The following is a 27079-nucleotide window of genomic DNA, read 5'->3' as shown; positions in this document are numbered from 1 at the left end:
GATGTCTGTTACTTCAAGTACCTCAAGAAACAGAGCAAAGGCTACGCCTAACCAAATTTCACACTGCATTACCCAATTTCAAAATAAACCACAAACTTGTAGAGTCCATAGGACATCATGGAGGCAGACAGATAGACCTCCCAGGAAAACCCACACTCCTACAGCTGACTGCCTGTTGACAAGAGGTGCAAGACACACAATGGGCAAGCAGCAGTCTCTTCAACAACCGGTGCTGGCAGAACTGGGTGTCTGCACACAGAAGAAAGTGGACCCTCCCCTCATGCCACAGCAAGAATAACGCAAAATGGATTCAATACTTGAAAGTAAGGTTAGAAACTCCTAAAACTACACGACAAAAATGGAGAAATCTGCTGTTTTAGTCTGAAAAATTACTGTTTTCAGATTTGACCCCAATATAACCAGCAACAAAAGCACACACACTTAATGGGATTGCATCCCAGTCAACAGCTGCAGCCTGGCAGAGTGAGGAAGAGGCATCTCCAAATCAGATAACCGCTGGGAAGTGAGTGTTCAGAACTCAACGAGCAGACAAGAACTGCTCCCCAAAGCCAAAGCCTGGAAAGACCTGGACCAATGCTCCTCCAGGCATCACATGTGAGGGCAGAAGGTACACAGGAAAAGGCAGTTACAACCTCTGCAGTTAGCACACTTGTTATCCCAGGCATGAGCCAGCTTTGGAGAGGTCATGGAGAGCCGGGAATCTCTGCAACCAGGCCAGGGGGACAGACACTGTGGTGCCAGCACTGGCCCAGCAAGGACAAGCCCAGGGCTCAGGCACCAGAGGCTCTGCCAAACAAGAGGCAAGTAGGCACAGCCACTGCCAAGGACGCAGGGTCTGGGTCCTGCTCCAGACCCCAGAGTGGCTCTGCTGCCCTGAGGGCCTTCTGGAGTGACCACCCCATAGGTGAACCTCAAATAACAACAGCAAAACTTGGGTGTGATGGCGCCCAGAAAGCAAAATCCAGAGTTGGAGGATGTGGACACAGGGCAAGAGGGGCACCTTGCTGCCCATGCCACAGAGCACCTTGGGTGCCAACAGCTGCTCTGCAAACCTGCACATACAAACCTCAGGCTGCAGGCAACTGCCAATGGTCCTGCCAGGCCTAGGGGAGCCCTGCATTTCCCAGGGACCCCGACACTCTGCCCTCAGCAGAAGTTGTTAAGTACTGGCTAGAAAAGGTCTGCTTAGGGGTGTTCCAGTCTAGCCGGAGGCACTGTCTGAACAGGACCCTGTGCATGGGCCCCAACAGAACAGACAGGGCATCCACAGAGTCAGTGGGGCAGGGGGTAGCACTGTGGCCTTCCTTGGGGGCAGATCAGGCAGGCTCCGGTAGTCATGCTTCTGCCTCAGTTTCTGGGAAACCTCTTCCAGGTTTTCACTGCACAGCGATGACTGGCACGTGACTGGAAGCCACCTATGAAGACATTGGGGAACTGCACATGGAAGTGGTCACACTCCAGCAGGACAGCAGTGTGCCCTATCTCCAGAGAAAATGCCTTTATCAAACCCTCACCTGCCCTCATCCGCAGCTCCAGGCAGGTTGTCAGTCATTCCCTACTGCCCACAAAAGGAGTCTCAGCACAACTTTAGACATGGTAAGTGTCCCTGCCTGCAGATGCCTGGACTATAGCAGCCCAGAATCTCATGTGGCACAGTACCACAGAACAGCCCCAAGCCACTCAGTTCAGGGAGTTTCCAGCTTGAATGGGAGCATGACATAAGCACCAGCCAGGAACACACAGTGAGTGGCGTGCCCCCGAAGAACAAAGATCATCACAAGTCTACAAGACAGCCACCCACAGCCCAGTGTGGAGCACAGAACATGGCTCTGCTGCAGACCAAACACCCCACTGAACAGATCCAGAAGACAAGAGTGAGGAGCAGAAACCAGACTCCCATGCTCCAGTGCCTGTCAGGGTGGCTCCAGTGCCCATCGGAGCTGCACCTTGGTTTCTAGCTGCTCGGAGATTTTCCCAGGGTCTGTGGATGAGATGCTGCTTGCTATAGCACCAGAGCGTGAGAACCCTAAGAGAGCGGGGTATGCCAAGGATACAGACAACAAACCAACAAAACCACTCTGGCTATATACCAGTCCCAAATGTATCACGTTATGTCTGAAGGATGCATTGAGAACAGAGGCAGCCCCTACCAGCAAGGCCAGATGGTGGGCCTCAAGGGACCTTAAGTGTGACCCCTGACTGCTTCTCAGGGACAGGGAAGGGAAATGTGGCCACAGTGGGATAAGCAGGAGGGGCAACGGGGTCAGAGTGAGGCTGCACAGGGCCAGGTTCCAGAGGAGACAACAGTGACCAGCCCGTGGCCATGTTCCACGGAACATGGGAGGATACTCAGCAAGTGAGTGGATCTGCCATGGCTCTTTTTCTTCTCCCAGATTGTCAAACAGAGTTCCCCCAGCAGGCAGCAGGCCAAGAACACAGCCCCCACCTGGCTGTTGGATACAACCCATTCTTGCCAAAGACTTGGCGATTCACAACTCTGTCCTGGGGGCTGGAGGAACTCGGCTTCCCCATCAGGAGCACCACGCTCATATCTACTTTTAGGCACAGCTCTGTTTGTGCCAGAAACAGAAGACAAGGAGGGATTGCCCCTGACCATGGCGTCAGCACCTATGGGAGTTTTCAGACCAAGCAGGGAGAGCCAGTACCATGGAGGTGTTGGGGACAGAGGTGTCCGAGGACAGAGCAGAAGTGACTGGCATGGGTGTTATCTCAGCCAGTGTGATGGTGAACAGGCAGTGTTCACTGAGGACAACCACAGAGGAAAGTATGGCCTACAGCACAGCAAAGACACAGGCCTGGGGACGGGGATGATGGTAAGGAAGGACACAGATAGCCATGGCTGTGGCCATGAAGGAGGACTCTAGGGAGAAGCAGAGTCCCACATGGCTGCTTCTCACCTGTTCTACAGATGCAGACATGGACAGGACCAGTCCCCTTCCTCTCACCCACACACTCCACAGAAATGTGAGCAATGGTAGCCCCCGGTCACCAGATCTCCAGCCACCAGCTTTCTTGTCTTCAGCCAGTGGCTACGGACAGATGCCTGGGGTGGAGGTAGACCACTTCTCTGGTGAGGGTTTGGGACTGCCAGCTTCAAGAACATGGTCTGCCTGACACTGTGAACCCTATGGACAGGTTGTGGTCAGTACCAAGGCATGAACCAAGGCATGAACCAAGGATTCCAAGGGAAGAAGGACAGGAAGTCAGTATGCCAACGCCAGCAATGTCAGAACCCTACGGGTCTTAAGTGGGAGGAGCTGTACCCTCTACACCCAGGGTTGTGTCCTATACTCCCAGGGCTGTGGCCCTCTCTTACAGTGCTGTGCCATTCTCTTACAGGGCTGTACCCTCTAGGTACATGGTTTGGAGCCAGCTGATTGGAGAGGTGGGCTGCTCCCACTCCCAACCTCAACCAGAACTGGTGCTAGCGGCTCTCTTGGTCTTTGCAGGGACACCATGGTGCCCCAAGAGTCGCCAGGTGTTACATCTTCAGTGGGTGCAGGTTCCCAAATCTCAGACTCCACCCCAGTGTCTTGAGGTCCATATATCTATATCCCATGAGTCAGCCACCTGAGAATCAAGACACTGACCCAGACTCCAGAGCCACCAACAGCTCCGGGGATGCCCAGAGGAACACAGGCAGAGACCACCATGGTCTGGCAGCTGGAAGTCGGCTCTGTCTGGTTCATCGGCTATTCCCAGGACACCACCCACACCTGGGCCCAGCCCTAGCCCCTCAGTCACCTCCTGTGGGCCTGGGCTCAACCAGGGTGCCTCCCTAACCTCCTATGGCCTGGGGCACTGTAACTTCTCTTGGTTTCAAGGTCCAAGGGAAAGACTTTTTAACCCAGCATGAAGCATCATGGGCCTCCTGAAGATAAACTTCTAAGACCCAAACACAGAAATGCCAGTGCTGCTTCTGAGGGAATAGCTGGAGAACCTGGCATATCCCTTCCTTCTTCCATCTCCCACATTCACCTCAGCAATCTGAATTCCCACTCAGAGCACACTGACAAGTCCAGGCTTCCTGTGACATACACCCTGAGGACAGGCCAGAGCGCCCAGGAACAAGAGGCAGAGAAGGGCACGTGTCCTTCAGGACCTGGTTAGGACTGGCTCCTGAGACCTCCCCATCAACCAGATTCCCTATGTTCAAGTCTGTTACATAAAACAGCACCATATCTGCATAACCCTAGGCATAGCACTCCCTCCCACATTCCTGCAGCAACTGACATGGTGTAAATGGTTGTCACTCTGCACTGTCCAACAAGAATGCTGATGAGATAAAACTGCCTGTGCTTACTAAAGAGCTTTCAATAAGATCTCAGTCTGTGGTAGGGTGCACCTGTGCCCATGCAGCACTGTGCTCATCCCACCCATTGCAGTCCAGAGTGGGCACGGCCTTTCCCAATGAAGTCATAAACTACAGGGTGAACTCACACTCACACTCACCAGCTGCACTGCCCATGAGTCCAGCATCTCTGCTGACACAAGAACAACTCAAGTGGGTTTGGAGGAGCTGCTGTTCACATATCATCTGCCACACCTGGGACTTGCAGCCACGTGACCGAGGAGGGTACGAGCCCAGCTAAGGATGCAGAGTCCAACAAACAGGGATCAATCACCATGTGCCAGAACTGTCCTGGTGACAGGGGAACACAGCATCATGAAAAACTTGTCTAGAGCTGTGGAACTTAGCTTAGGTCTGTGCAGGCCCAGGATGCTGGCCTCCTGATGAGACTGGAACACAGAGGGCACGGTGGTCCAGCCAGGAAAAGTAAGCAAGTGGAATCCACATCAGGACACAGTTTAGAGACTGTAAGACACTTGGGACCCATTCTAACTGTAGACTTAGACCACACCCTGTCTGCCTTGACTTGGGAGTGTGCTGTGGTACAGTGGGATTCCTGGAATCCGCATCAGTGTGCCTGCTTTCATGCTGGCTTCCATTTGAGATCCAGTTTCTTGCTAACGTGTACCATGTGGGCAGCAGTGATGACTCAAGTACTTGGTCCTTTGTCACTCATGCGGGAGACTCAGATTAAGTTCCTGGCTTCAGGCCTCAGCCTGATTCAGGCAGTTGTTGCTGGCATCTGGGGAGTAAACCACAGACGGAAAAGCCCTGCTGCTTGGCCCTTTAAATAAGCACAACATGATTTAAAAACTACGACTCCCAGGTGGCTGGAGACAATTTCACAGGCCCTGCCATGGTCATTGGTCATCTGGGACAGGAGGGAGTGTGACATCAGGTTGATAGCCCCTGGTGTGGTCAGTGGTCAGCTAGGACAGGCAGGAGTGTGAGACCAGGCTGACGGCCCCTGGTGTGATCAGCTGGGATAGGCGGGAGTATGAGACAAGGCTGATGGAACCTGGTGTTGTCAGTGGTCAGCTGAGACAGGTGGGGTGTGAGACCAAGCTGACGTCCTCTGATGTGGTCAGTGGTCAGTTGGGACAAGTGGGAGTGTGACACCAGGCTGACGGCCCCTGGTGTGGTTAGCTGGGACAGGCAGGAATATGAGACCAGGTTGGCAGGCTCTGGTGTGGTCAGTGGTCAGCTGGGATAGACAGAAAGTGTGAGACAAGGCTGACTGCCCCTTTGTGGTCAGTGGTCAGCTGGGACAGGTGGGGTGGGAGACCAAGCTGACGTCCTCTGATGTGGTCAGCGGTCAGCTGGGACAGGTGGGAGTATGAGATTAGGTTGGCGGTCCCTGGTGTGGTCAGTGGTCAGCTGAGACAGGTGGGGTGGGAGACCAAGCTGACGGCCCCTGGTGTGATCAGCCAAGAGCATGAGATGACCCTCGAGGACAGCCCTTCCCTGCAGAATGGCTGCTGCAGGATTTTTAAATATTATTTCTTTCTCTTCTGGGCTTGGTGTCTGTCCCATCAAACTCTGCTCTGAGATGCCTTAGACCTTGGTATGTTGTCTTCACAACGGGATCCTCAAGCTTCTTCCCCACCCCTCCCCTCCCTCTTTACCTCTCACAACAGCAGTAAATGGGGGCAGCAGGCCCACGTTCCCACCAGGCATGTGTTCTGCACACGGCCAGTTCCATGTGCCCCTTTCCCACTGTTGCCAGGAAATACTGGACACTCACATCATCATGGCAAGCATGGCTCGCTGTATGAAAACATGGGAAGTGCTGCCAAAACAAAGGAAAGGCTCCCCAGAGACCTGCTAGAAGGAGGTCTATTGCACCCCTCTGCTACTGCAACCTGGACAAACAAGGAAGAAAAAGGAGCCGCAGGGACATGGCCTGGGCTGCCTCCCTGCAAATCCACACCAGCTGCCAGAAGGCTCTGCCACCTGGTCTGCACTCTCCAGGAGGTGGCAGAGCTGTGCCTGACTGCAAGGAGGAAGCTCCAGATAAACAGCCGAGGACAGGCCTGCATTGAGGAGCATCCAAACTAGGAGGGTCACTCGGAAGGTGGTCAGGACCAAACACCTGGCTCCTGTGGCTGACAGCACAGCCCCTGATTTACGGACAGCCCAATCCACCAGACAGAGGTACCTCACCTAGAAAAAAGGAGGTAGATGGGCAAGGACAAGAAGAGCCAAACAATGTCTTTAGGCCTCCCAGTCCTACCTCCCCAAATACACAGACACCAAACCCAAGAATAACAAAGATTCTTGAACGAAAAGGAGAAGAGCAAAACCAACCAAATCTCTCCTACTTAAAATTTCCCTACTAATAACTCACACATCTAGGATACAGCACACACAGGAACGGCTATGACTCAAGCATCCCCTCTGCATCCCTCACACACCTAGCACACAGCACACTCAGGGACAGCTGTGACACACCTCGTCCCCTCTGCATCCCTCAAGCACCTAGCACACAGCACACTCAGGGACAGCTGTGCCACAAGCGTCCCCTCTGCATCCCTCACACACCTAGTGCATGGAATTGGTAAGAGGAAATTCTTGTCCTGTTGTATTGTCTATGGGTAAGGATAGAAAACCAATCTGTATCTGTCAGCTCCCATGCACCTTTATCAATATGCTCACTCCTCAGTTGGCATAAGTTTGAGTGAGACTCACAGTTCTGGTGGCCTTGGATCATTTTATCAGATATCCTACGACTGAGATTGCTCTGACAATCCACATGGCCAAACACAACATTACCCCTGACTGCCTATGCAGTGTCAACTCCTCCCTGGGGTTGCCCCTACAATTAACACCCAATCCTGGATCTGCTGTACTTGGCCCTGGTCAGGGTCTTCAGGGAGACACCTGGGGCAGGCACAGGGGGTGTGCCCTATTGACTAGGGCTGGGTAGGGGAAGCCAGTTTTCAGGATGGAGTTGATCCCCCAAAAGTGTTCAGGACCCTGGTTAGCCTTGTAAACATGGTGCGAGCACCTCAGTCCCTAATGTCTGACCCTTGGTCCTTTAAGTACTATGGGGCCCAGCATGGTAGTCTAGTGGCTAAGTCCTCACCTTGCAAGCACCAGGATCCCACATGGGCACCAATTCATATCTTGGCTGCTCCACTTCCTTGCCAGCTCCCTGCTGTAGCCTGGAAAAACAGCAGAGAATGGCCCAAGGCCTTGGAATTCTGCATCTGTCTAGGAAACCCAGAGGAAGTTCCTGGCTCCTGGCTTCGGATTGGCTCAGCTCCGGTCACTAGGGCCTCTTGGGGAGTTAATCAGTGGATGGAAGATCTTTCTCTCTGTCTCTCCTTCCCTCTGTAAATCTGCCTTTCCAGTAAAGGTAGATGAATCTTTAAAAAAATAAGAAGTGCTATTATTTGGGCAGTTGCCACTGCTATCTCAGCCAGGTCCCTTGGTCCTGTGACACTTTGACAGGATTGCTCGGGTGGACAGCAGGTGCACACAGGTGTGGAAGATAAGGAGCCATTCCTGGATAAAAGGGAGGCATCATACACACTGGACACTCCCCTCCCCAGGTCCCCTCAAACAGCTGAGTTCTGAAGGACACAAGGCCTGGCACCAGAACTTCATGGAGAACACAGGTGTAACCAACCTGGTATGCTGCTCTTAATCTCTCACCAGATCTAGTTCACAAAGTAGACTTCATCACACAGAGACAAAAGCCCATGTGCAGTTTCCATAGCCATATCTGCTGATAAGCCAGTGGCTCTATACACACATACAAGTGTACACACATACATATTTGTGTGCATGGATCCACACAATCACACACATACAAGTGTACACACAGTCATCTCCCAATTCTCCCATCCCTTAGTGGGGTGATCCTGAGCTGGGTTCCACCTTCATTTGCTGAGGATTGAGCCTCAGCAGCTGTCCTGGAAACCCCATCAATGAACACACACTTTTCTCTGCCTCTGTCTCCCCCACTCCCCCCAGAAATGGCCTGTACCCACTCCCCTTCTCATGCAGCCCTTTCTTGAAGTCCAGGCTCACCATACACAAGGTTAGTCTATTGTGTGACTTTCTGCCCTCCCTAGCACAAAGACTGGTAAGAGGAAGGGTCAGTCAGTGAGCAGGGTTGAAGAACTGGAAAGGAGGCACGGTCTGGCTGCTGCAGCCCCGAGGACTGTTTCTAGCTGGGCTGGGTCAACTGGGTGCCATGAAACAGCCCTGGTTCCCAGGACAGTGTTAGAGTGTGAGGTCTGCAGAAGGCCCCCACTTCCCGTGTAGGGTGACATCTGTGCTGCTTGGTACCTGGAGCTTCACACATGTGTGCTATATGTCTTCCTAAGTGCTCAGCCCTCCATGCAGGTCTTGTTTACTGACTGTCAATGGGTATGGTCAGATCAGGTGTCTCCCACATCCGATCTAAGCCCTGAATACACTGTGGTCTAAGTGGAGGCAAGGCTGGAGAGGACCCATCTCTGCCCAAAAGGCTGACGGAATCCATGGGGTGGCGGTGGTGCAATCATGGCTGGCCTCAACATCACTTCAGCCGACAAGCCGTGCCCTGCTCCCCCGCCGGCCCACCCAGCCTTGGCCTACAACCGAGTCAACACCCACCAAAGCACTTATGAGATCTGATAGGGACCAGGGTCCTGCAGCCCCTATACCAGCCTTCAGGATCCCCAGCCCCCAAATCATGACACTGCTTGTTTCCTGGCTCCCTGAGAACTACATTCTGCTCTTAAGTGTGTCAGAAACAGCTCTTCAACAGGGAAGAGCGATTTCCATATTTTTCAAATGAAGAGTATTTTGGGACACAGCAATAATTAAGTGTTGCAGATGTAGTGATGCATTTGACACCAGGGGGAAAACAAAGAACTGCAGATTCATTGCAGCTCTAACAGCATCCGACCCTTCAATTAGCAGGGAAAGCACCCAACACACACCCTGCACTTACCAGCCAGAGAACTAGGAGGTTTCTCTCAGCCCCTTTGGTGTGCACTTGTTGGCTAACACAGGGCAGGTACATCAAGGCCGACCTCAAGGTCTACTGCACTCAGATCTCGGGATGAAGTGCAGCCTTCATATGACCACATTGTCTGAAGTGAAGCCAATTATGCTGAGGTTCCATGGACCACAGAGACCAAAGTTCAAACAAAACAAGCATTTTTTTCTGGCCTTGAAAACCTTAAGTGTTGGCATTACAACTGCCATGAAGTGAGAGAGTATTCTAGACAAATAGGGGAGACCCTCACATGAGCAAGGAGGCACAGCATAGGCCACAGCGCTTGTCCTAATGGAGATGGCCACCCCTCTCTCCACATGCAGCAAGGCCTCATCCCAGGATCTCAGGCTCCTGTGACATGCCATACAGTGGACAGGCTGTATGGCTCTTCACAATGTTAAGGGGAATCGGAACCACTGGAAACAGCACCCAAACCTCCATCTGCACTCTGAGAAATGCAGACACTGGCAGAAGGGCCAATTGTTGGCTCTTCGAGGCATGTACTGATGATGGTGGGGAAGGAAAAGAACACTTGGGAACCAATCTGACAAAGCGGTCCTCCCAAAGCAAGAACCCCACTGGGGAACTGGCTTTGGACACCCCTTAAGGCAGGGTTTAGAGTGGCTGTTTCCAGAGAAGGTGGTCTGTAGAGTGTAGGGACAGTGGGGGCTGGGGTGGGGTGGGGCCAGGAGAGACCGCATGTTGGGGAGACAGAGCTGAAGCTGAGCTGGGCTGAAGGCTTTACCACCAGAATTACAATCATTAACTCCATCTTTATCCCATTCAGCCATGCAACCATGGGCTTGTTCATTATCCATGATTACTCTGAAGACTCTACTGGCTCATTTAACCACTAAAGGTTAAGTGTCATATACCCATGGGACATTTTGTTATGTTCACTGCATGTTACTGTTTAAACGTTTGTAAACCAGCAGACAAGGATGGATATAGACAATATAGATGTCTTACACACTTCCAACAAGGGCACAAAGTGTTGCCCTGTGGACAACAGAGAAGACATCTTACAGCATTAAGCATACCTTATCAACCCCCTGGCAACTTCTCCCACACACATGCACATACTCATTTATACAGCCCCAAACCAAGGGAGACAAATTGTGGGACATTCAACTGTGACATGCTACTTAGAAAAGAAAAAGTCAGGAACAATAGCCTGGCTGGGTAGAGCAGAAGTGATTCCAGCATCCGTGGAAGCCAAGCTGACACTCCCATCCAGGGATGCTGGACCAACCTAACCTTTGTCTCTGCACAGAAGGTCAACACTTGCCATGACACATCACAAACATGTGTAAACCAAGGAGCTGCAGCCTTCTCCTACCTCACCCCCATGCCTCAGATGTATAAAGACCAGTGTTGTACACCTTGGGTGGTCATTTCCCTCATGCGGTCCCTCTGCCCTATGGAAGTGATCCCACGTCATCTTCCAACAGGGAACACTCCGTCAGACTCTCCCCTGACTAATAAAACCCTTTGCCTAATCTAAATCTCTTTCTCTCAATCACTTCTAAACCTAACAATGTAAGTGCAGAGAAGGCAGATTTCAGAAAGTTTGACTCTACAACCCCATTTCCACAATGTTCTTGAAATGACAAAATGTGAAAGGGGCAGCTGAGTGATTGGGATAAGGGGGATCAACAAAGGACAGCAGAGGAATCTTGCAGCCTGGGACAGTCTGCATACCGACCAAGTGCAGCTGCACAACTCTACACATGGGCCCACTGTAAAGGCAAAACTGGGAAAACCCGAACAAGCTCTTCCCATCATATCAGCTCTGTTTCCTTGTTGGGGGCTGAGCCCACCCAGACATCAGTTACAGTACCCACATGACACCTCAGTCATGGATGACACCTGAGTCAGGGATGATTCCACAGTCACAACACCCCAGTCAGGCACAATACCTCATTCAGGGGTGACTTCATGGTCACACACAACACCTCAGTGACACATGACACTCCAGTTACGCATGACTCCATGGTTACTCATGACACCTCAGTCAGAGGTCGCCTCAGTCAGGGTGACTCCACAGTCACACACAATACCTCAGTCAGGGGTCACTCCACAGTCACACACGACAGCAGACAGGGTGACTCCATGGTTACACACAATACTTCAGTTAGGTGCAACACTTCAGTCAGGCATGACACCATGGTTACACACAACACCTCAGTCAGGTGTGATACGTCAGTCACCCTGGGTGACTCTATGGTCACACACAATACCTCAATGACTCATGACAGCTCAGGTGTGACTACACAGTCACACAGAAGAGTCAGGTTCAACACCTCAGTTAGGCATGACTCTACAGTCATACACAACAACTCAGTCATGCTCAGGACTGAGTACTACATGCTGCCATAGCCATGTGCTCAGTACCTCAGTGTGGCAAGCTGCCAGTTATGTTATGTTATGAGGCATAGTCGTGCTGGATGCCACGTGGCTACCTCTGGATGCTGAGGCACAGTTAGGCAGACAGAAGAGCAGAAGACTGAGGACCTCTGTGTACTCATTTTTTTCTGTGATTTCTTGTGATCCATGACTTCAAGTAAAATAAAGGAATTCTGGTGGATCCTGCCATGGTCAGCTCCCTAGTTTGTCTTTATCTACTTTGTGCTGGAGCTCCATGCCTCACCAAGCTTGGGGTGTCCACTGCCCCTCCTGGGCTTCCTGTGATGGCACACTTCCATGGCCACCTCTTGACAAGCTCTAGTGCTGATCTGCAATGGTGATGGCCCTGAATCTGTGTTCTCTATGTCCTTCCATGGGCAGCCACTTCTTCCACACCTCTTCTGGGCCCCACCATCCCTGCTGTTGGGACTCCAGGCCCTCCACCTAAGGTTGCCTCATCTTTCCAACTCATCTCCTCCCAGTTCCAGAGATGCTCCCCTCCCTTACTTGTGGAACAACCATGCTCCACAGGACACATGTGCCTGACTTTGGGGTCCCTTGCTAGCCAGTCTTCCTTGGCTTGTGTAGACTCCTTCATGGCAGCCTGACCGTTTTACACCCCCAAGCTGCCTATTTTTCTCAGCTGTACTGCTGAGCTCTGCATTTTCTATCCGGAGAGCTTCAATATTAGTTACCTTTGTGACTCTGGCTACCTTCCCCAATCCTCCTCATAGTCCAACTAAAATTCACAACTGACCTCAGTCCCATGCTGCCTTATTCACAGATCACAGAGCTGCATCTTCTGCACTAATGTTCTCTAGGAGGGCACGGAGGGCCACAGCTTCCAGGGGGCTCTGCTCCGCGCACCTCCAGCTCAGCAGGCATTTATGAGCACAAGAACAGAGCACACGTGTGTCAGAAGATGTCTGCAGTGAATTTCATAGCACAGGGAACAAGGGGCTCCGTCCTTTGTTGACCTCGCTGCCTCGGGAGACTTCTGACTCCCTCAGCCCCCATTTCTGCATTTATAAGGGGCTTAGTGACAGCACACTTATGAAGCTATAATAAAAATCGAAAAAAAGCATATCAAGTATTGATCACAGTATCAGACAGATGACAAAGTGTTGAGTAACTGGCTCTTGACTTTGGAGTTATAGAGTTCTGTAACATATTTCTAGAATGTTCTGTAATAAGATTGCCCAACAGACAGGTGCACAGTGCCTGGAGAAAGTGGGAGTGAGATTTTATCCCCAGTAGCATAGTGGGAGTGAGGTATAGACTGAAAGGAGCTCTTGCAGGAAGCCTGGGCTGGGGGGCTCCCGATGACCACAGCAGGGCAGGCTACAGCACATGGCTACCGCAGGTACCAGGCCTAAGCCTGCTTCCACCCTTTCCTGCAAGGCCCGCGGATGGCCCTGCCAGAGTCCTACCCAGTGACCCAGCCAGGCAAAGCCAGGGTTTCAGGGAGGAAATCAACATTGTTAGTATCTACCACTGGCCAGAGTCCATGCTCCGCTGGGTAAGACTCTCCTGTCAAGGAACATGGTGTGGTGGGTCTGTCCTAAGAACTCAGGTGACTTGCCCAACCTCACACAGTGGCCCATGACACAAAAAAAGACTAACACCTTAGTCTGAATTTACATCTGCTGTGCCCACAGCACACAGGGAAAAATAGCCATCCCAGAGCCAGAGGACTCAGGTGTCAACCAGCAATGGACCTGAGCTCTGGCTCAGCACGGTCCTCTCCATCAGCTCTCCACAGTCATGAGGGGCAAGCAGCAACACATTCAGTGTCTTTATTTTCTCAAGTAATGCTCATTGCACTCTAAGAATTCACATGATACTCAATCAGTGTTTGGGGAAACAGACTGTTACATGCGCCCTCACGGTCACACTGTTCATCTGCTCCAGGAAGGAATGGTGACCCCTCTGTTCTGGTCAATACAACATATTTGGGCATCCCTTCGCTTATCAGGTTCTGCCACGTGGGGTGACTCCATGGTCACACACAAAACCTCAATGACATATGACACTTTAGTCAGGTATGGCTCCGTGCTTACACATGACACTAGCATATGACAGCTAGCAGTTCCTGTCCACAGGGCACAAGCAGAGGCATTGGGACGAGTGACACAGTACTTGATTTAACCCTCCTGCCTGCAGGCTCACAGAACCTGGAAAAATCATCAGGCCTTCCTGTGCACCTCTATACGAAGTAAGATACTAACACTGCGTGGGGTTCCCAGAGGGGTCACTGCCCAGTGCCTAGTCATGGCTCAGGACAGCTCAAGATCAGTCTCAAGCCAACCTCATTCTCCCAAAGGCACATGGTGGGTTAGTTTCTCCAGTTTCTCCTCTTTCCTTCCAAACCGGCCGTGTGTCCTGTGTTCTCCCGGACTGCCCAGTGGTCCACACCCTAAGAAGCAGTGCATGAGGCTTAGTCTCTCACTGCCTCATCCCTCATCCCTACAGTCAGGCTTGAGAAACTCTTCCATGCACTGCTTGCCCTGGTCACACCCCACCGCAGGCGACACAGCCTCTGCCCTCAGGACCACAGCTCCTCACAGCTCAGCCACAACTCTCGCTAACCTAAGGTTCTTCTTCAGCACAGCAGCCATTCCTGTATCAAGTCAGGACTGGGGAACACACAGATACCCTCCCCTAACATGCACCACTGAGTAAGTCAGGAGTCGTGTGGTCCTCCAGGAAGGGAGTGTATAACCTGCTCCTGCACCCAAGGCCTATGTCCTACTCACCTTGTACCCCCAACAGTGCTATGCAAGATGGCAGGTACCCATGACATGTGGTCTGTATATATGATACTTTGATGAGCAATTTCTGAGGACAAGAGCTCTGGAGTATCTGAACTAACAACTACTGCATATATTTTGAACTATCTCTTTACCCAGGCACCTTGCTTTGCTCTTCTTTGTAACATAAGAGCCCAGCAAGGTGTCTAAAATGTCTGCTTAACTACAGCTGGGCTGCAACAAGACAGCTGTCACTGTGCTGGTCAGAGCAGATGTGTGTGGCTCATAGACCACTGGTCTTCAGCACAAGGGGTCTTGGTGGTGGGCCCAGGACACCTCATACACAGTGTCCCATTAATGTCCCTGAGTGTGACCAAAATACCCACAGATCAAAACTGGTGCCAAGTCTGCCTGGCCAGAAGTGTACTCTAGGTTGGGCCAGACAGTCCCAGTGAGTTGTTCCCCTATTAGAGGCCACCTGACAATAGCATTTCAGAGGCTAAGAAGGTATAAAGTTAGGCCAGGCACAGTAGCCTAGCAGCTAAAGTCCTTGTATGGGCACCGGTTCTAATCCTGGCAGCCCTGCTTCCCATCCAGCTCCCCTACTTGTGACCTGGGAAAGCAGCTGAGGACAGCCCAGTGCCTTTGGTCCTTGCACCTTGTGGGAGACTCAGAAGAAGCTCCTGGCTTCAGATCGCCTCAGCTCTGACCATTGTGGTCACTTAGGGAGTGAATCATTGGATGGAAAATCTTCATCTCTGTCTCTCTTCCTCTCCGTATATCTGACTTTCCAATAAAAACAAATAAGTCTTTAAAAAAAAAGAAGGCATAAACTCTGGCAAACCTCTGCCAGTACCACCTAGAGGCCTGCACTCCCCTCCCCTCCCTCACCAAGAGCCCTGGACCACAGGGGTAAGCAAGGGGGGGGGTCATGCTTTGTTCTGTTCACCCCCCACCACCATAATCTCCCTCCTGCAGAACCCTGGGGTAGTGAGGGTCACACTCAGCTATGATCCTCCCCTGAAATGTGTTCCAGCTGCAGAACTCTGGGGCAGTGGGGGTCACTCAGCTCTGCTTCCATGGCCCTGCCCACAGCACCTCAGGAGGTTCTGATGCAGCCTTCGTTTCCATGGAGACAGGGAGCTCTGCTTCTCTCCAAACCTAAGCAGACACTTTCATCAAACCCATTTCCCTGAGACAATCCTGACTACAACTCCAGCTCCTGCTGTACGTCCTCTGTAGGAACTCACAGGGCCTGTGACCCTGGGACCATGCCTTGGTAAGCCCCACACGTCTCGTGTTCTGGATCCCAGTGTGCCACATGCCCCTCCTTCATAAACCCTATATGCCTTATGTTCTGAATGTCAAGTGGGCTGTGTGTCCCTCTCTAGACGTCCTCCCGAGCCCTGCTCCAGGTTGGCCTGGCCCACCCACTCTGATGGAGAGAATAGGAATCTGGCCCCTGGGGCACAATTACAGAACTCTGTGTGTGTGTTGGGGGCGGGGCAGTCTCAGAGCACAAACCCCTCCCCAAGGAGAAAGCTCACGAGCTTGGAGAAAGCTGGGCACCAGCCACACAGGGAAGTGCCCAGGGCTTCCTGTTCTGCACATGTCAGTGAAACTCCAATGTGTTGGGCATCTGGACATGAAACAGAACCAGGGACCAGACAAGGTTAAGCCTGGGAGGCCTGCATGGTCGGTCACCACTCCTCAGAATGTCAGACTGTTTTACACCAGCTGTTACCAGCTGCAGCTGCTGCTCCCAGGCTGCTTTGGGGATATGGCCACCCCAGATCAACAAGACCCCAGTTGAGGGGGCCCCATGATCCTCTACCCTCCAGCACCCACAGGCAGCTCCGCAGGTGGAGAGAGTGCACACCAGCATCCCCAGGGCTTGGCCTCTGAGCCCACATGTGTGACAAGAGTAAAACTGAGACGGGAGCTGCCCCACTCAACACAGGGGTGCAACTTTCTTTCATCATTCACCCACAACTCGCTGCTCAGCCCATGCTCCTGCCCAGTGCATCATGTATTCCCACCAAAGAAGGACATGGGGGTAGGAGTCCTGATTCCAGACCAGAGAGGGTGTGAGGTTGGGATGAAGCAGGCTCCATCAGGATGCACCATGCATACTCCAGTCCTGGCCCCAGGCCTCAACTGGGACCTCAAAGTTACGCCCTCAAGGGCTGCCTTCTGGCCTTGTCTTGGGCCCAGCATAATGGCTCAATGGCTAAATCCTTACACATTGTAAGCACCGGTATCCCATACGGTGATGGTCTGTGTCCTAGCTCCTCCACTTTCCATCTAGCTCCCTGAGAAAGCAGTAGAGGACAGCCAAAGTCCTTGGCACCCTGCATCCACGTGGGAGACCCAGAAGAAGCTCCTGGCTTTTGGCTTTGGATCAGCTCAGCTTCGCCATTGTGGCCATTTGGGAAGTGAACCAGAGGATGGGAAGGTCTTCCTCACTGTCTCTCATTCTCTCTGTAAATCCGATCTGCCTTTCCAATAAAAATAAATAAATCTTAAAAATGTGTCTTAAATATTCAAAGCTGAAACTGGGACACGGGAATGAGCATAGACAGAAGCCTCCCCTGGGAGGCAGCAACAGGAAACGCCTGTGGACAGGCCTGTTGCAGGGAGGAGTGGTCGAGAGCCAGACGCTGGTATTGGGGCTCCCTATGGGGCAGCCTGCAGGCCCGTGGCTGCCACCACCATCACTCCACATATCTCTTTCACATCTCTGAGGGGCTGGCTCCTCTATGCTCTGGCCTGACTTTTCCACTGCTGACCACCTGCCCCCTCCCAACGCACAGATTCCTCTCAGTGCATGCCATCTTGTACATTTCTACTGAGTATTTTTTTAAAGACTTATTCATTTTATTACAGCCAGATATACACAGAGGAGGAGAGACAGAGAGGAAGATCTTCCGTCCGATGATTCACTCCCCAAGTGAGCCGCAACGGGCCGATGTGCGCCGATCCGAAGCCGGGAACCTGGAACCTCTTCCAGGTCTCCCACGCGGGTACAGGGTCCCAATGCATTGGGCCGTCCTCAACTGCTTTCCCAGGCCACAAGCAGGGAGCTGGATGGGAAGTGGAGCTGCCGGGATTAGAACTGGCGCCCATATGGGATCCCGGGGCTTTCAAGGCGAGGACTTTAGCCGCTAGGCCATGCTGCCGGGCCCTCTACTGAGTATTACATTATACTCTATTCCCAGTAACACAAGCAGAGTCAGCCAGTCCCGGGAGATTCATGGTAGATGACTCACAGCTCATATCTTCTCTCCCAGCCTGAGATTACCTGGGTGGGCTACCACGTGCAACTGGCGCTGTTAATTCTGGTGCTCACTTCCACAGTCCCCAATTCAAACTTAATCCACAGAATTTCTGGTCTCTCAGTCCCAGACACTGCCTGAGGTCCTGGTGACTGGGCACTGTGACCTCCCCTCTGAGGCAGGCTGGTTGGAAGGCAGGTGCTGAGTGCAAGGCTGTTGGTAGGCTGCCTGCAGGTCTATCATGCCGCTGATTCTTGAGTACAACACAGTGCAGCCACACATGCATTCTGCATCCTTGCCAGGGTTTCTCAATGCTCTGACCCGGGCACACCCCCAGGTATGGCATCGGTTCACTGTTCCCTTCTAGATAGCTTACCAGAGCTCTGTTTGATCTGGCTTCTCTCTGGCTGCAGTGCTGAGGACGACTCCTCCATGGACCTCTGAGCACTCTGATGTTCCTATTTTATATTTTTAGATTCATGTACTTGCTGAGTGACAAGGGGTTGGGGAGAGGCTGTGGTGATATCCTTGTGATATCCTCACCTGCCAGTTCATGCCTCAGATGCCTAAAACAGTCTGGGCTGGGCCAGGCCAAGCCAATGCCAAGAGCCATGAACTCCAGGAACCCAAAAACATGATCTAGCTTCTACTTTTTTCCCAGGTACATTCACAAGAAGCTTCATGGATCGGAAGTAGAGCAGTCAGGACCCAAACCAGCACCCTGATATGAGAAATGCCAGTGTCCCCACTAATGGCTTAACTTGCTGTGCAACCATGCTGGCCCATACAATATGCTTTCTTTTTAAAGATCTGCTCTATATGAAAGTCGGAGTGACAGAGAAAGCTTCATTCCACAGGTTCACATTTCCACCCCCTGCCCCAAAACACAATGGCCAAAACTGGTCTAGGCTGAGGCTGCACCTGTTTACCTCCAGGACTCCCTAACTGGACGAGGCTTCCAGTGCCTTCTTCAGAAAGGATACTGTAAACTGCTACTCAGTCGTCTCAAGCCATGGCTATCTTGTTTGGGTGCATAATTCTGCCTTGGAGATTCTTTTGCTTCTGGAAGCTTCAGGACTTTCTTCCTGGTTTCCACACCTCATTGCTGCCATGGAGACCTACCATGCCACTCTGACTCCTGAAGCTGGATGGCTGGCGAGACACATTCGGAATTCTGGAATCTGAATATGTGACCTTATTTGGGTCAAGGGTCTCTACGTTTGGTTTTGGAAACCTGGGTTATCACAGGAACCCTAAACCCAAGGACAGAAACCCTGGAGTGAATGAGGCAGAGGGAGTTCACTGTAGGAAAGATGGGGCAGGCACTGCAAGCATAAGCCAGGCTTCACAAGGAACCACCAGAAGCTGGACAGGAAGTAAACAGGTCCCTGAAGCCTGGGAAGGATGCAGACCCCAATGCAAATTGCTAGGCTGTCCCAGCATGGGTGCTGAGGGCAAGGCCTGCTCCCTGTTGTCAGCACAGTTGAAGAGGCCTTTGCCAATGCAAGTGAGAACCCGTACCTCTGCAGTGTAACTCATCTCTTTAGTTGTCCATTTGACATGCGCACCTTCCCAACTATACCAGCTGCATGCAACCAGGGCACATGGCTAGATCCCATGTGGCTCTTCACCTGATTGGAGCACCACTCTCTTCCTTATAAAGAGTGGAAGGTGGGGGACAGCTCTCAGGTTGTTCAGTTCCCTCTGTCACTCTCATGTACTGGATCTCTATGGTCCACTCATGTCAGGCAGCAATCTGTGTGGAATGGCACACCCACATGTGTGGTACGTGTTCATTCTCACTGATAAATAAGCTCTGTTCCTATCTGTACATAGTGCTTGTCTCCCCTTGGTTTCTATCTGTAGGAGACAGAATCTGAACTGGAAATTAACATACCCATCGCCCACCCTTCCATGCCTGTGTTCTGAGATTGAGGCAGGCAGGGGCCACCCTGGACACCCCCTCGAGGACTCCACTCACACTTGGCTCCCACTGCCACATACTCAGCATGGCCACTCTGTAGGGCATCCCAGCACCTCCCAGAACCCCAAGCTCTCCCGCCCTTCTCCGTCAGCTCTTCTTCCATCTGCTGTTCCCAATGCCCACCGTCTGAAAAGATGACCATGTGGATGAGTCGGCCATGTCTGCACAGAAGCACCATCATCCTACAAGGAATGCATCTGAATGAGAAACAACTGATCCCTGTTTTCTCAGGAAAACCCAAGGTGCCCAGGACATCATCTGCCCATCCACGGCAAGCCCCACTCCTCTGCCCTTGTGGGAGTTGCTCCAAAGCATTTGCTCCCAGGCAGTCTGGGTCACCTGCTGCACACTTCCTGCTCCAGGCAGAACCCCAGGCTTTGAGCCACAGTCCTTGATGACCTTAGAGCATAGGACCTGACCCTCCCAAACCCAAGCTCCGCACCTTGCACTGTTTGCTGACAGAACCCCCATGCCGTGTGTCTAATGTCCCCACTGTCCTCCAGGAAGGCTGTGTTTGTTGTGGGCAGGATTTGTGGGTGACACCCACAACCACTCCTCGCTACGCTTGGTACTGAGCACCTGCAGGCTGGTGCCAGCTGACATGGCTGTGGTTTGGGGTAGGTTTGGCCCTGGCAAACCTGCCTTTTGTTTACTCTCTGTCCTCAGCAATGGAACAGGTTCCTACAGACATCCCTGTGGCCACAGCACCACTGACTGGAGACAGAGTGGACAAGCAGATCCTCATGCACAAGGACTTCTGATTCCCAAGAATGACAAAGGTAACAAGGACTGCAGCTCACTGCTGCATCCCCACACTTGGGGGCAGTGCCAAACATTCAGAGCTCCACAACAAGAGCTGCAGGGGGCACACAAAGATCAAAGGACAAAGCCCAGCTTACCCGGAGAGTACTCCCAGGACCAGGTTGAGCACAAAGAAGGATCCGATGATGATGAGGGGTATGAAGTACAGCCAGTTCCAGGTAGCTCCTAAGGCATCGTTGGTCTGCAAGAAGAAGCATAGTCTCCTGAAGTCTGTCAGCCATGGGGGGAAGCCAGGCCCCTTCTTGCCACTCACACAGGGTCAAGCACAGCTTGGGACTGGTGTCCAGGTGCAGTAGGTTTAGCTGTCTGGGAGGCCAGGATTCCTGCTGCAGGGTCAGTTCAGGCCACAGCTGCTCCACTTCCCTACCAGCTCCCTGTCACTGGGCCCCTGCTCCAGCCTGGCCCAGCCCTGGCTATTGTGGCTATTTAGGGAGTAAACCAGTACACAGAAGACACTTATTTCACTCTGGGGTGTCTCTACCTGTCCATCTTTCTCTCTCTCTCTGCCCCAGCCTGCAGGCTCTGTCTGTATCACACCAAGTTGGAATCTTCTGGAATTCTCACCTCACAGGAGAAACCCTTTTCTAAGGCCATATAAGTGCTTTCTGACTTCACAACACTTAATGACATGGTTTAGCCTTTTCACTTGAACCAGAGAAACTGTCAGGAAGACAAAGACCAAGTGTGCGAGTCACTCGTGCTGGCCAGGAGTCCGCACCATCTGCCAGCCTTGGTGCCACAAACAGAGCTGGCCCAGGCCTGGCCTCAGCTTTGTACAGACAGAGGACAAGTGACAGAGAAACACACAGGAATGCATGTTCTGGATTCTCCCACCATAGGCCACACACATAGGCCCATGGATGACGGGAGCAAGGCATGTCTCATGCACCAAGAGATGGCTGCTCCCACAGGTCCTCATAAGCAGGACCCTTTGAAAAGCGTTCCCACCACGCTGGGCTCTTAGCTGAGACGACTTGTCCAGCTCACCCTGACCTGCCCTGCCCCACCTCTCCAAATGGCCTTCCTGGGCCACATTTCACACACACAGGTTTTTGAACCCCAGCCTGTCCTTACACACTAACTCTAATTCTAGCTGAAACTCAAACAGCTATTTGACCCTCATTCCCCGAGGATACAGGCCATCAAGTTGAATACATTCCTAAGGCTCCATTGGCAAGATTAAGACCAGGACTCAGAATCCCCACAGCACCAGCTCACCTTCCGTTCCTCCCTACTGAAATGCAGAAGCTCCGCACGTTCTAGAGCTCCCCTGGCCCCAGCGCCACTCATTTTCTCCCAGACCATCTCACTTCCTGCCTCTTATCCATGCGCTGCTGTCACCAGAGTGGTTTCTTCTGCCCAGAGCAACGGCTAAGACAAACTTTCCTCACCAGCCTCCCTACATGGCTCAGGGAGGCGTTCAAAGCAACAGAGGCAGAACAAAAGTGAAAAAGGAACAACTGGGGAAGGACTAGGCCCACTGTGTGGCTCTGGTTCCAGCAAGAAAGGGGTGGTGTGGGCCACAGGTCAGAGAAGGCTGCCACTGACGACGGCAGGAACCAGAGAGGGTTCTACAATGGACCCAGGGAGAGGTCCTCCCTGGGCACACTGGGCATGGAGCTGCAGAGCAGCTGGGTGCCAACTCACAACACATGGTTAGACTCAAGCCCTGTGAGACCTGAGCAGGGCCGGCTCTCCAGGGGACTCCCAGGTTCCCTTGGCCTTTGCTTAGCCCTGTCCATCAGGGTTCTTAGTGACAGGGAGGCTGAGCAGAGCCTGGACCAGGGCTCAGAGACCACAGATAGGATAGACCCCAATGACTGCAGCAAGGCAGCTGTGGGGTGCATGCTCCCACCATTTTAGGGTGCTAGGGAGAAGAGCGTGGCTTTCTGGATAGTTTGCTCAGCTCTGAGTCTGGCATTTCACAAGGGGACTAGCGCACATAGCTGTTACTAATCCATGAACAGCCACAATTCTGAGATGATTCTCTTGTTCAAGACAGACTGAGACAATTCATCCTATGCCCCCTTTTGATCTGTGCAGCTCCCTCCCCACCCCCACTGCTGGCCAGTCAGGGGAGCACAGCAGCAAAGGGAATGTGTCAGGGAGGGCAGGCCTAAACATGAGACCCACACACCGTGCTCCAGGGGCAGCTCTACGGAGTCCCCTCACACCTGTCACACACTCATCATGTGGTTCCACGCAGCCCTCTCCCTCCCTTGCCCCACATGGCTCTGTCTCTGACCCAGAAGCTTATCCCATGGGAGGTGGGCATGCGATCCCCCGTCCCAGACGCTGGGGCACTGACAGAAGTCAGGACTTCTATTTCCTTGTGTTGCCTGATTGCTAAAACCTTGGAACTGCCCCGCATGGAGGCCACCACTGCAATGCCCTGAGATGTGCACCCACAACCTCATTGCAGGGCCAGCGGGGGGCTGAGAGAGCTGTGCAGCCAGGGAGGGTAGGTAGATACCTCCCACACGCCCCCTTCCACACTCCCCTTCCTCTGCCCACCATGTCACACAACCATACCAGGGCTTGGCAGAGAGACTCAGCTTCCAAAGCTGCTGCTGGCCCCTGGCCCCAGAGGAAATTGCTTCCTGTGGCCTCCCGTTGGGGCAGCAGACAGCATTTCTCTGCATCAGGATCCTTAGTCAGGGCCCTGGGGCTCCTGCTGCTCCCAAGACCTCCCCCACTAGACCCTCCCTCCACCTTCACAGCAGCTGCTCTCAGCGTTCTCACCTGCAGACTCCTGAGCCACACGTGCACATGTGCACATGCCATGACAGACAGCAGGGTCAGGAGCGGTGGCCCACCTGACAGGCGTGTTGGTGGCACCAACCCTGGAGTGGGAGCACATTCCTCCGGGAACCTGCCTGGCGGGGGCAGAATCCACCCACGATCTGGGTAAACAGGCACACGCAGCAATTATCACATTAATCTGCAGAGGAGGTGGGGTGGGGCACAGCAGGAGGGTGTTTTAGAGACAGGGCCCAAGCTCCACCAGGCACAGCTTCACAGGGCAACCTTGACCAGGCAGGTCAAGGCATGAGTGTCCGGGGCCCCTGCAGAAACAGATTCCCACAGCTGCCCCCTAGGCTGGCAGCGTGGTTCCATCCACCATGGCCTAAGCATGCTGGGGAACCAGGGACATGGTCATGGATAGCCCTGTGCTGTGACACAAGAACCTCCCAGGGTCACCATATCTGTTGCCCCAAGCATGGGCTGCACTTCCTGTTAATAACAATTCAGGATCAGCCCCAGCATAGTGGCTGCCGCGGGTGACTTAAAACAAGTCAGGCTGCATCTCAGCAAGAGCATCTCTGCCCACGCCCTCTCCCCCAAGTGAGAGCAGTGAGGCAGGAGGGAGGAATGGGGCCCAGGTCTGAGTCAACTGCTCTATGTCCTCCTGCTCCAGGCATGAACTCACCTCCCATGGCACCCACTTCTACCCAGACCCAGGGTGATAGCTCGGATCCCTTATCTTAGACTTCATTACACTAATGGTCGAAATAGCAAGAGAAGGAGCCTTGGCCAGGGCCTGCGCAGGTGTCACAGGGGGCACGCAGGAACAAAGTGCAGATACTTGTGATCATGTCCTGATCACCCTAGAGCCTCCCTCATGAGCCTTCCCAGGCAGGAGCCAGTGTCCCTTCCTCCTGCCCATGCACCCTCAGGGCATATCCTGTCAGCATACTCCTGGTGACTACCATAGGACACCGTCTCCTTCACCCTGCTCCCACCTGGGGCTCAGCAGTCTGCAAAGCCAGTGCTGCTCCTTCCCCAGACCTGTGTCACGCCTGTGCTGTGTGGTCACAGATCAAATCCCTTGGTCATCACCATTGACCTGCCACGCCCCAGCATCTGCCTCCAGGTGAGGAGCAGCTGCAACTAAAGTTAGAGCACAATTTCACTCTTTCTGCATTGAGTTCCCCTGATCCCCAAGTCTTACAGACTCTCAGAGGCCATCCCAGGAGTGCAAGCCCAGAGTCAGGCCAAGGACTCTGAATAAGGGTTCTTTTCCTCAGTTGGGTTCTCCTCGCCTTGCAGTCCCCTGAGGACCCCACCTATACATTCACAATTAGGCTCCCTCAGAGGCATTCAGAGAGGACATGTCATCCAAAAACATGTCATCCACCATCTGCTATCAGACTGATCTGAGCCAGGACAATCAAAAACACCCTGACAAACACACACACAACCTGATGTGCAGGAAACCAGTGTGGGCAGGAAACCAGTGTGGGCAGGAAACCAGTGTGGGCAGCACCTAGATCTCAGGCGTGCCTAGTAAGAGGTACTATATTACTGCCCACTCCACTAGTTGCTGGATGAACACCTCCCCATTGGGCCACACCTCCCCATTGGGCCACACCTCTCCAATGGGCCACGCCTCTCTACTAGGCCACACCTCTCCACTGTGCCACACCTCCCCACTGGGCCACGCCTCTCACTGGGACACACCTCCTCACTGGGCCACGCCTCTCCACTGGGCCACACCTCCCCAATGGGCCATGCCTCTCCACTGGGCCACGCCTCCCCATGGACCATGCCTGCCCATGGGCCACGCCTCCCCACTGGGCCACGCCTCCCCATGGGTCATGCCTCCCCTGGCAGAGGGTGTGCTTTGAACATCAGTCTTACTGCCATCATCTGGGGACAGCAGGTGCTCTCCAGATATGACCACATGGGCTGCTTCTCTTGAGCCAGAATCTAATCAATCCACATGAGTCTGGGAACAAGCTTCCTCATGGACCAAGGCCCAATAACACCACTGCGCATGTGACAGCACAGCCAACACAGCATGTCAGGATGTGGGTCACACAGGTGCTGCTGTAACTGTCACCTCTGAACAGCAAGCCAAACCCACATCTGAAAAGTTCTATCCTGCTGCCTCATCCTCTAGCCACCCGTGGGGCTGATCTCTCAGGATTAGTGGGGATCAAGGCAATCCATGGGCCTTTGACAGCATCAGGATAGGGGCTAGTGGCTGCCTGCCTTCCCTGCACCGTTCCTGCCAGCTCCTCAGGGACGCACTCCCTGGGCCCAAACAGAAAACTGTCAGAGCACAGCTTGGGTTCACCAGGAAGGCGGGAAACTCAAGAATTCAAGGCCTATAGTGGGCTCCTCCCTCTTGGGTTACCACTCCCATGGGAGGGCATGAAAACTAGGACAGGGGCTGGGGTGACTAGACAGACACCCAACAGCATCTGTGTGGGCTGCATAGTGGAACTGGTTAGAGGGAACAAAGCTTTAACACCCATTGTCATGTACGAGAGCCGAAGGGGGTGTGGGAGACTGGACTACTGCTACACATACTGGCAAACCAGGGTAGGGGGTGGGCCTCTTAGGGGTTATTGTGGGTCGCTCCAACTAGGCTGCAGTTCCTACTGGTTTATGCGAGGGCCGAGTATGTGCTGGGCAGAACCAGGCTGGATTGCAACTCCCATTGGTTCCAGTGGAAGTCGGGGCTGAAAACAGAACCAACCCAGCGATTACAACCACCAGCTGATCAGGGCGATGGACTGTGCCGGGCCCTGTACTTGCTAGTACATACAAGAATCTGGTCTGGGATCACCTCAGACAAAGTTTCTTTGGAGATCTCCCCAGTCGAAATGCTGGACTCAGAACACTAACCAAGAAAAGACAGAAGACAGAACAGGTCAATCAACCACCTCAGCTATATGTTGGCAGCAAAATACGGGGCAAACGGAGACTATGATGGACTATGTCAACCAGTGGATTCTTCAACGACCTCATCATACTTGGAGTAGCAAGACTGGCAGCGATTCATAACTGGTGAACTATCAAAACCACTTGAGCAAGAACCTTGGAGCATGCCCTACATCCGGGACCTGGGGAGGGTGGGAAATTGGGTGGGCCTTCTCCCTTAATACCCCCTTTAAACATGAAGGAAACAATATGGAAATAATACTCTTACCCGCTTTTCCTATAGCCCTTGAACCTTTTTACCCTAATTAACTATGTAAAGATTGTCAAAAATATAATTAAAAAAAATTTTCCAGAGATTTAAAAAAAAAAAAAATTCAAGGCCTACAATACATGGTCAAAAGAAAAGGAATTTGGCAGGAAGACAGGGCCTCAAGGCTTTGGTGCTGTTAAAGATCTCATGGCAAGTCTTCCCGGGGCAGGTTCCTCTCAGCCATGGGCTCCCATGCCAGGCCAAATGTGGCAGCCTGCAGCCTAGCAACAGCCAGGGTACAGGTCTGTCACCACAGGGTTCATGTGTAGGTTGCAGTACTGCCCCACCTCACCCTGCCCCCAGATACACAGACGCCTGTCGTCAGGCTTCCCTGAGTTCATCACAGCCACATCCAGTAGCCCCTCCCTCCTGATCCCCTAGACCTGCTCTGAGCCCAGCCTTCTCTCTGCCCAGCCCACATCTTCCCAGCCCCTCCTCTGCCCATCCCATCTATCTGCCCAGTCCCTGTTTGCCCA

The 27079-nt window shown here is 52.9% G+C and overlaps 1 protein-coding gene across 11 annotated transcripts in view; it reads right to left on the bottom strand.

Annotated features, from left to right (window-relative positions):
* Positions 1 to 27079, bottom strand: part of CACNA1E (calcium voltage-gated channel subunit alpha1 E) — a 253728-nt gene that overhangs the window by 74429 nt on the left and 152220 nt on the right. For 10 of the 11 annotated variants that reach the window (XR_009246127.1, XR_009246126.1, XR_009246128.1 and 7 more), the window contains one exon: positions 20701 to 20804. Coding sequence is in view for 8 of the 11 variants with exons in the window: in XM_058668915.1 (XP_058524898.1) it covers positions 20701 to 20804 (104 nt within the window). In the remaining 3 variants the exon portion in view is untranslated. Of the gene's footprint in view, positions 1 to 12549; positions 13104 to 20700; positions 20805 to 27079 lie in introns of those variants that run through there. The other variant, XM_058668920.1, reaches the window with a different exon arrangement.

This window comes from Ochotona princeps, chromosome 10, assembly GCF_030435755.1.
Source record: "Ochotona princeps isolate mOchPri1 chromosome 10, mOchPri1.hap1, whole genome shotgun sequence".
NCBI lineage: Eukaryota > Metazoa > Chordata > Mammalia > Lagomorpha > Ochotonidae > Ochotona > Ochotona princeps.
This window is presented reverse-complemented; position numbering and strand designations above follow the sequence as displayed.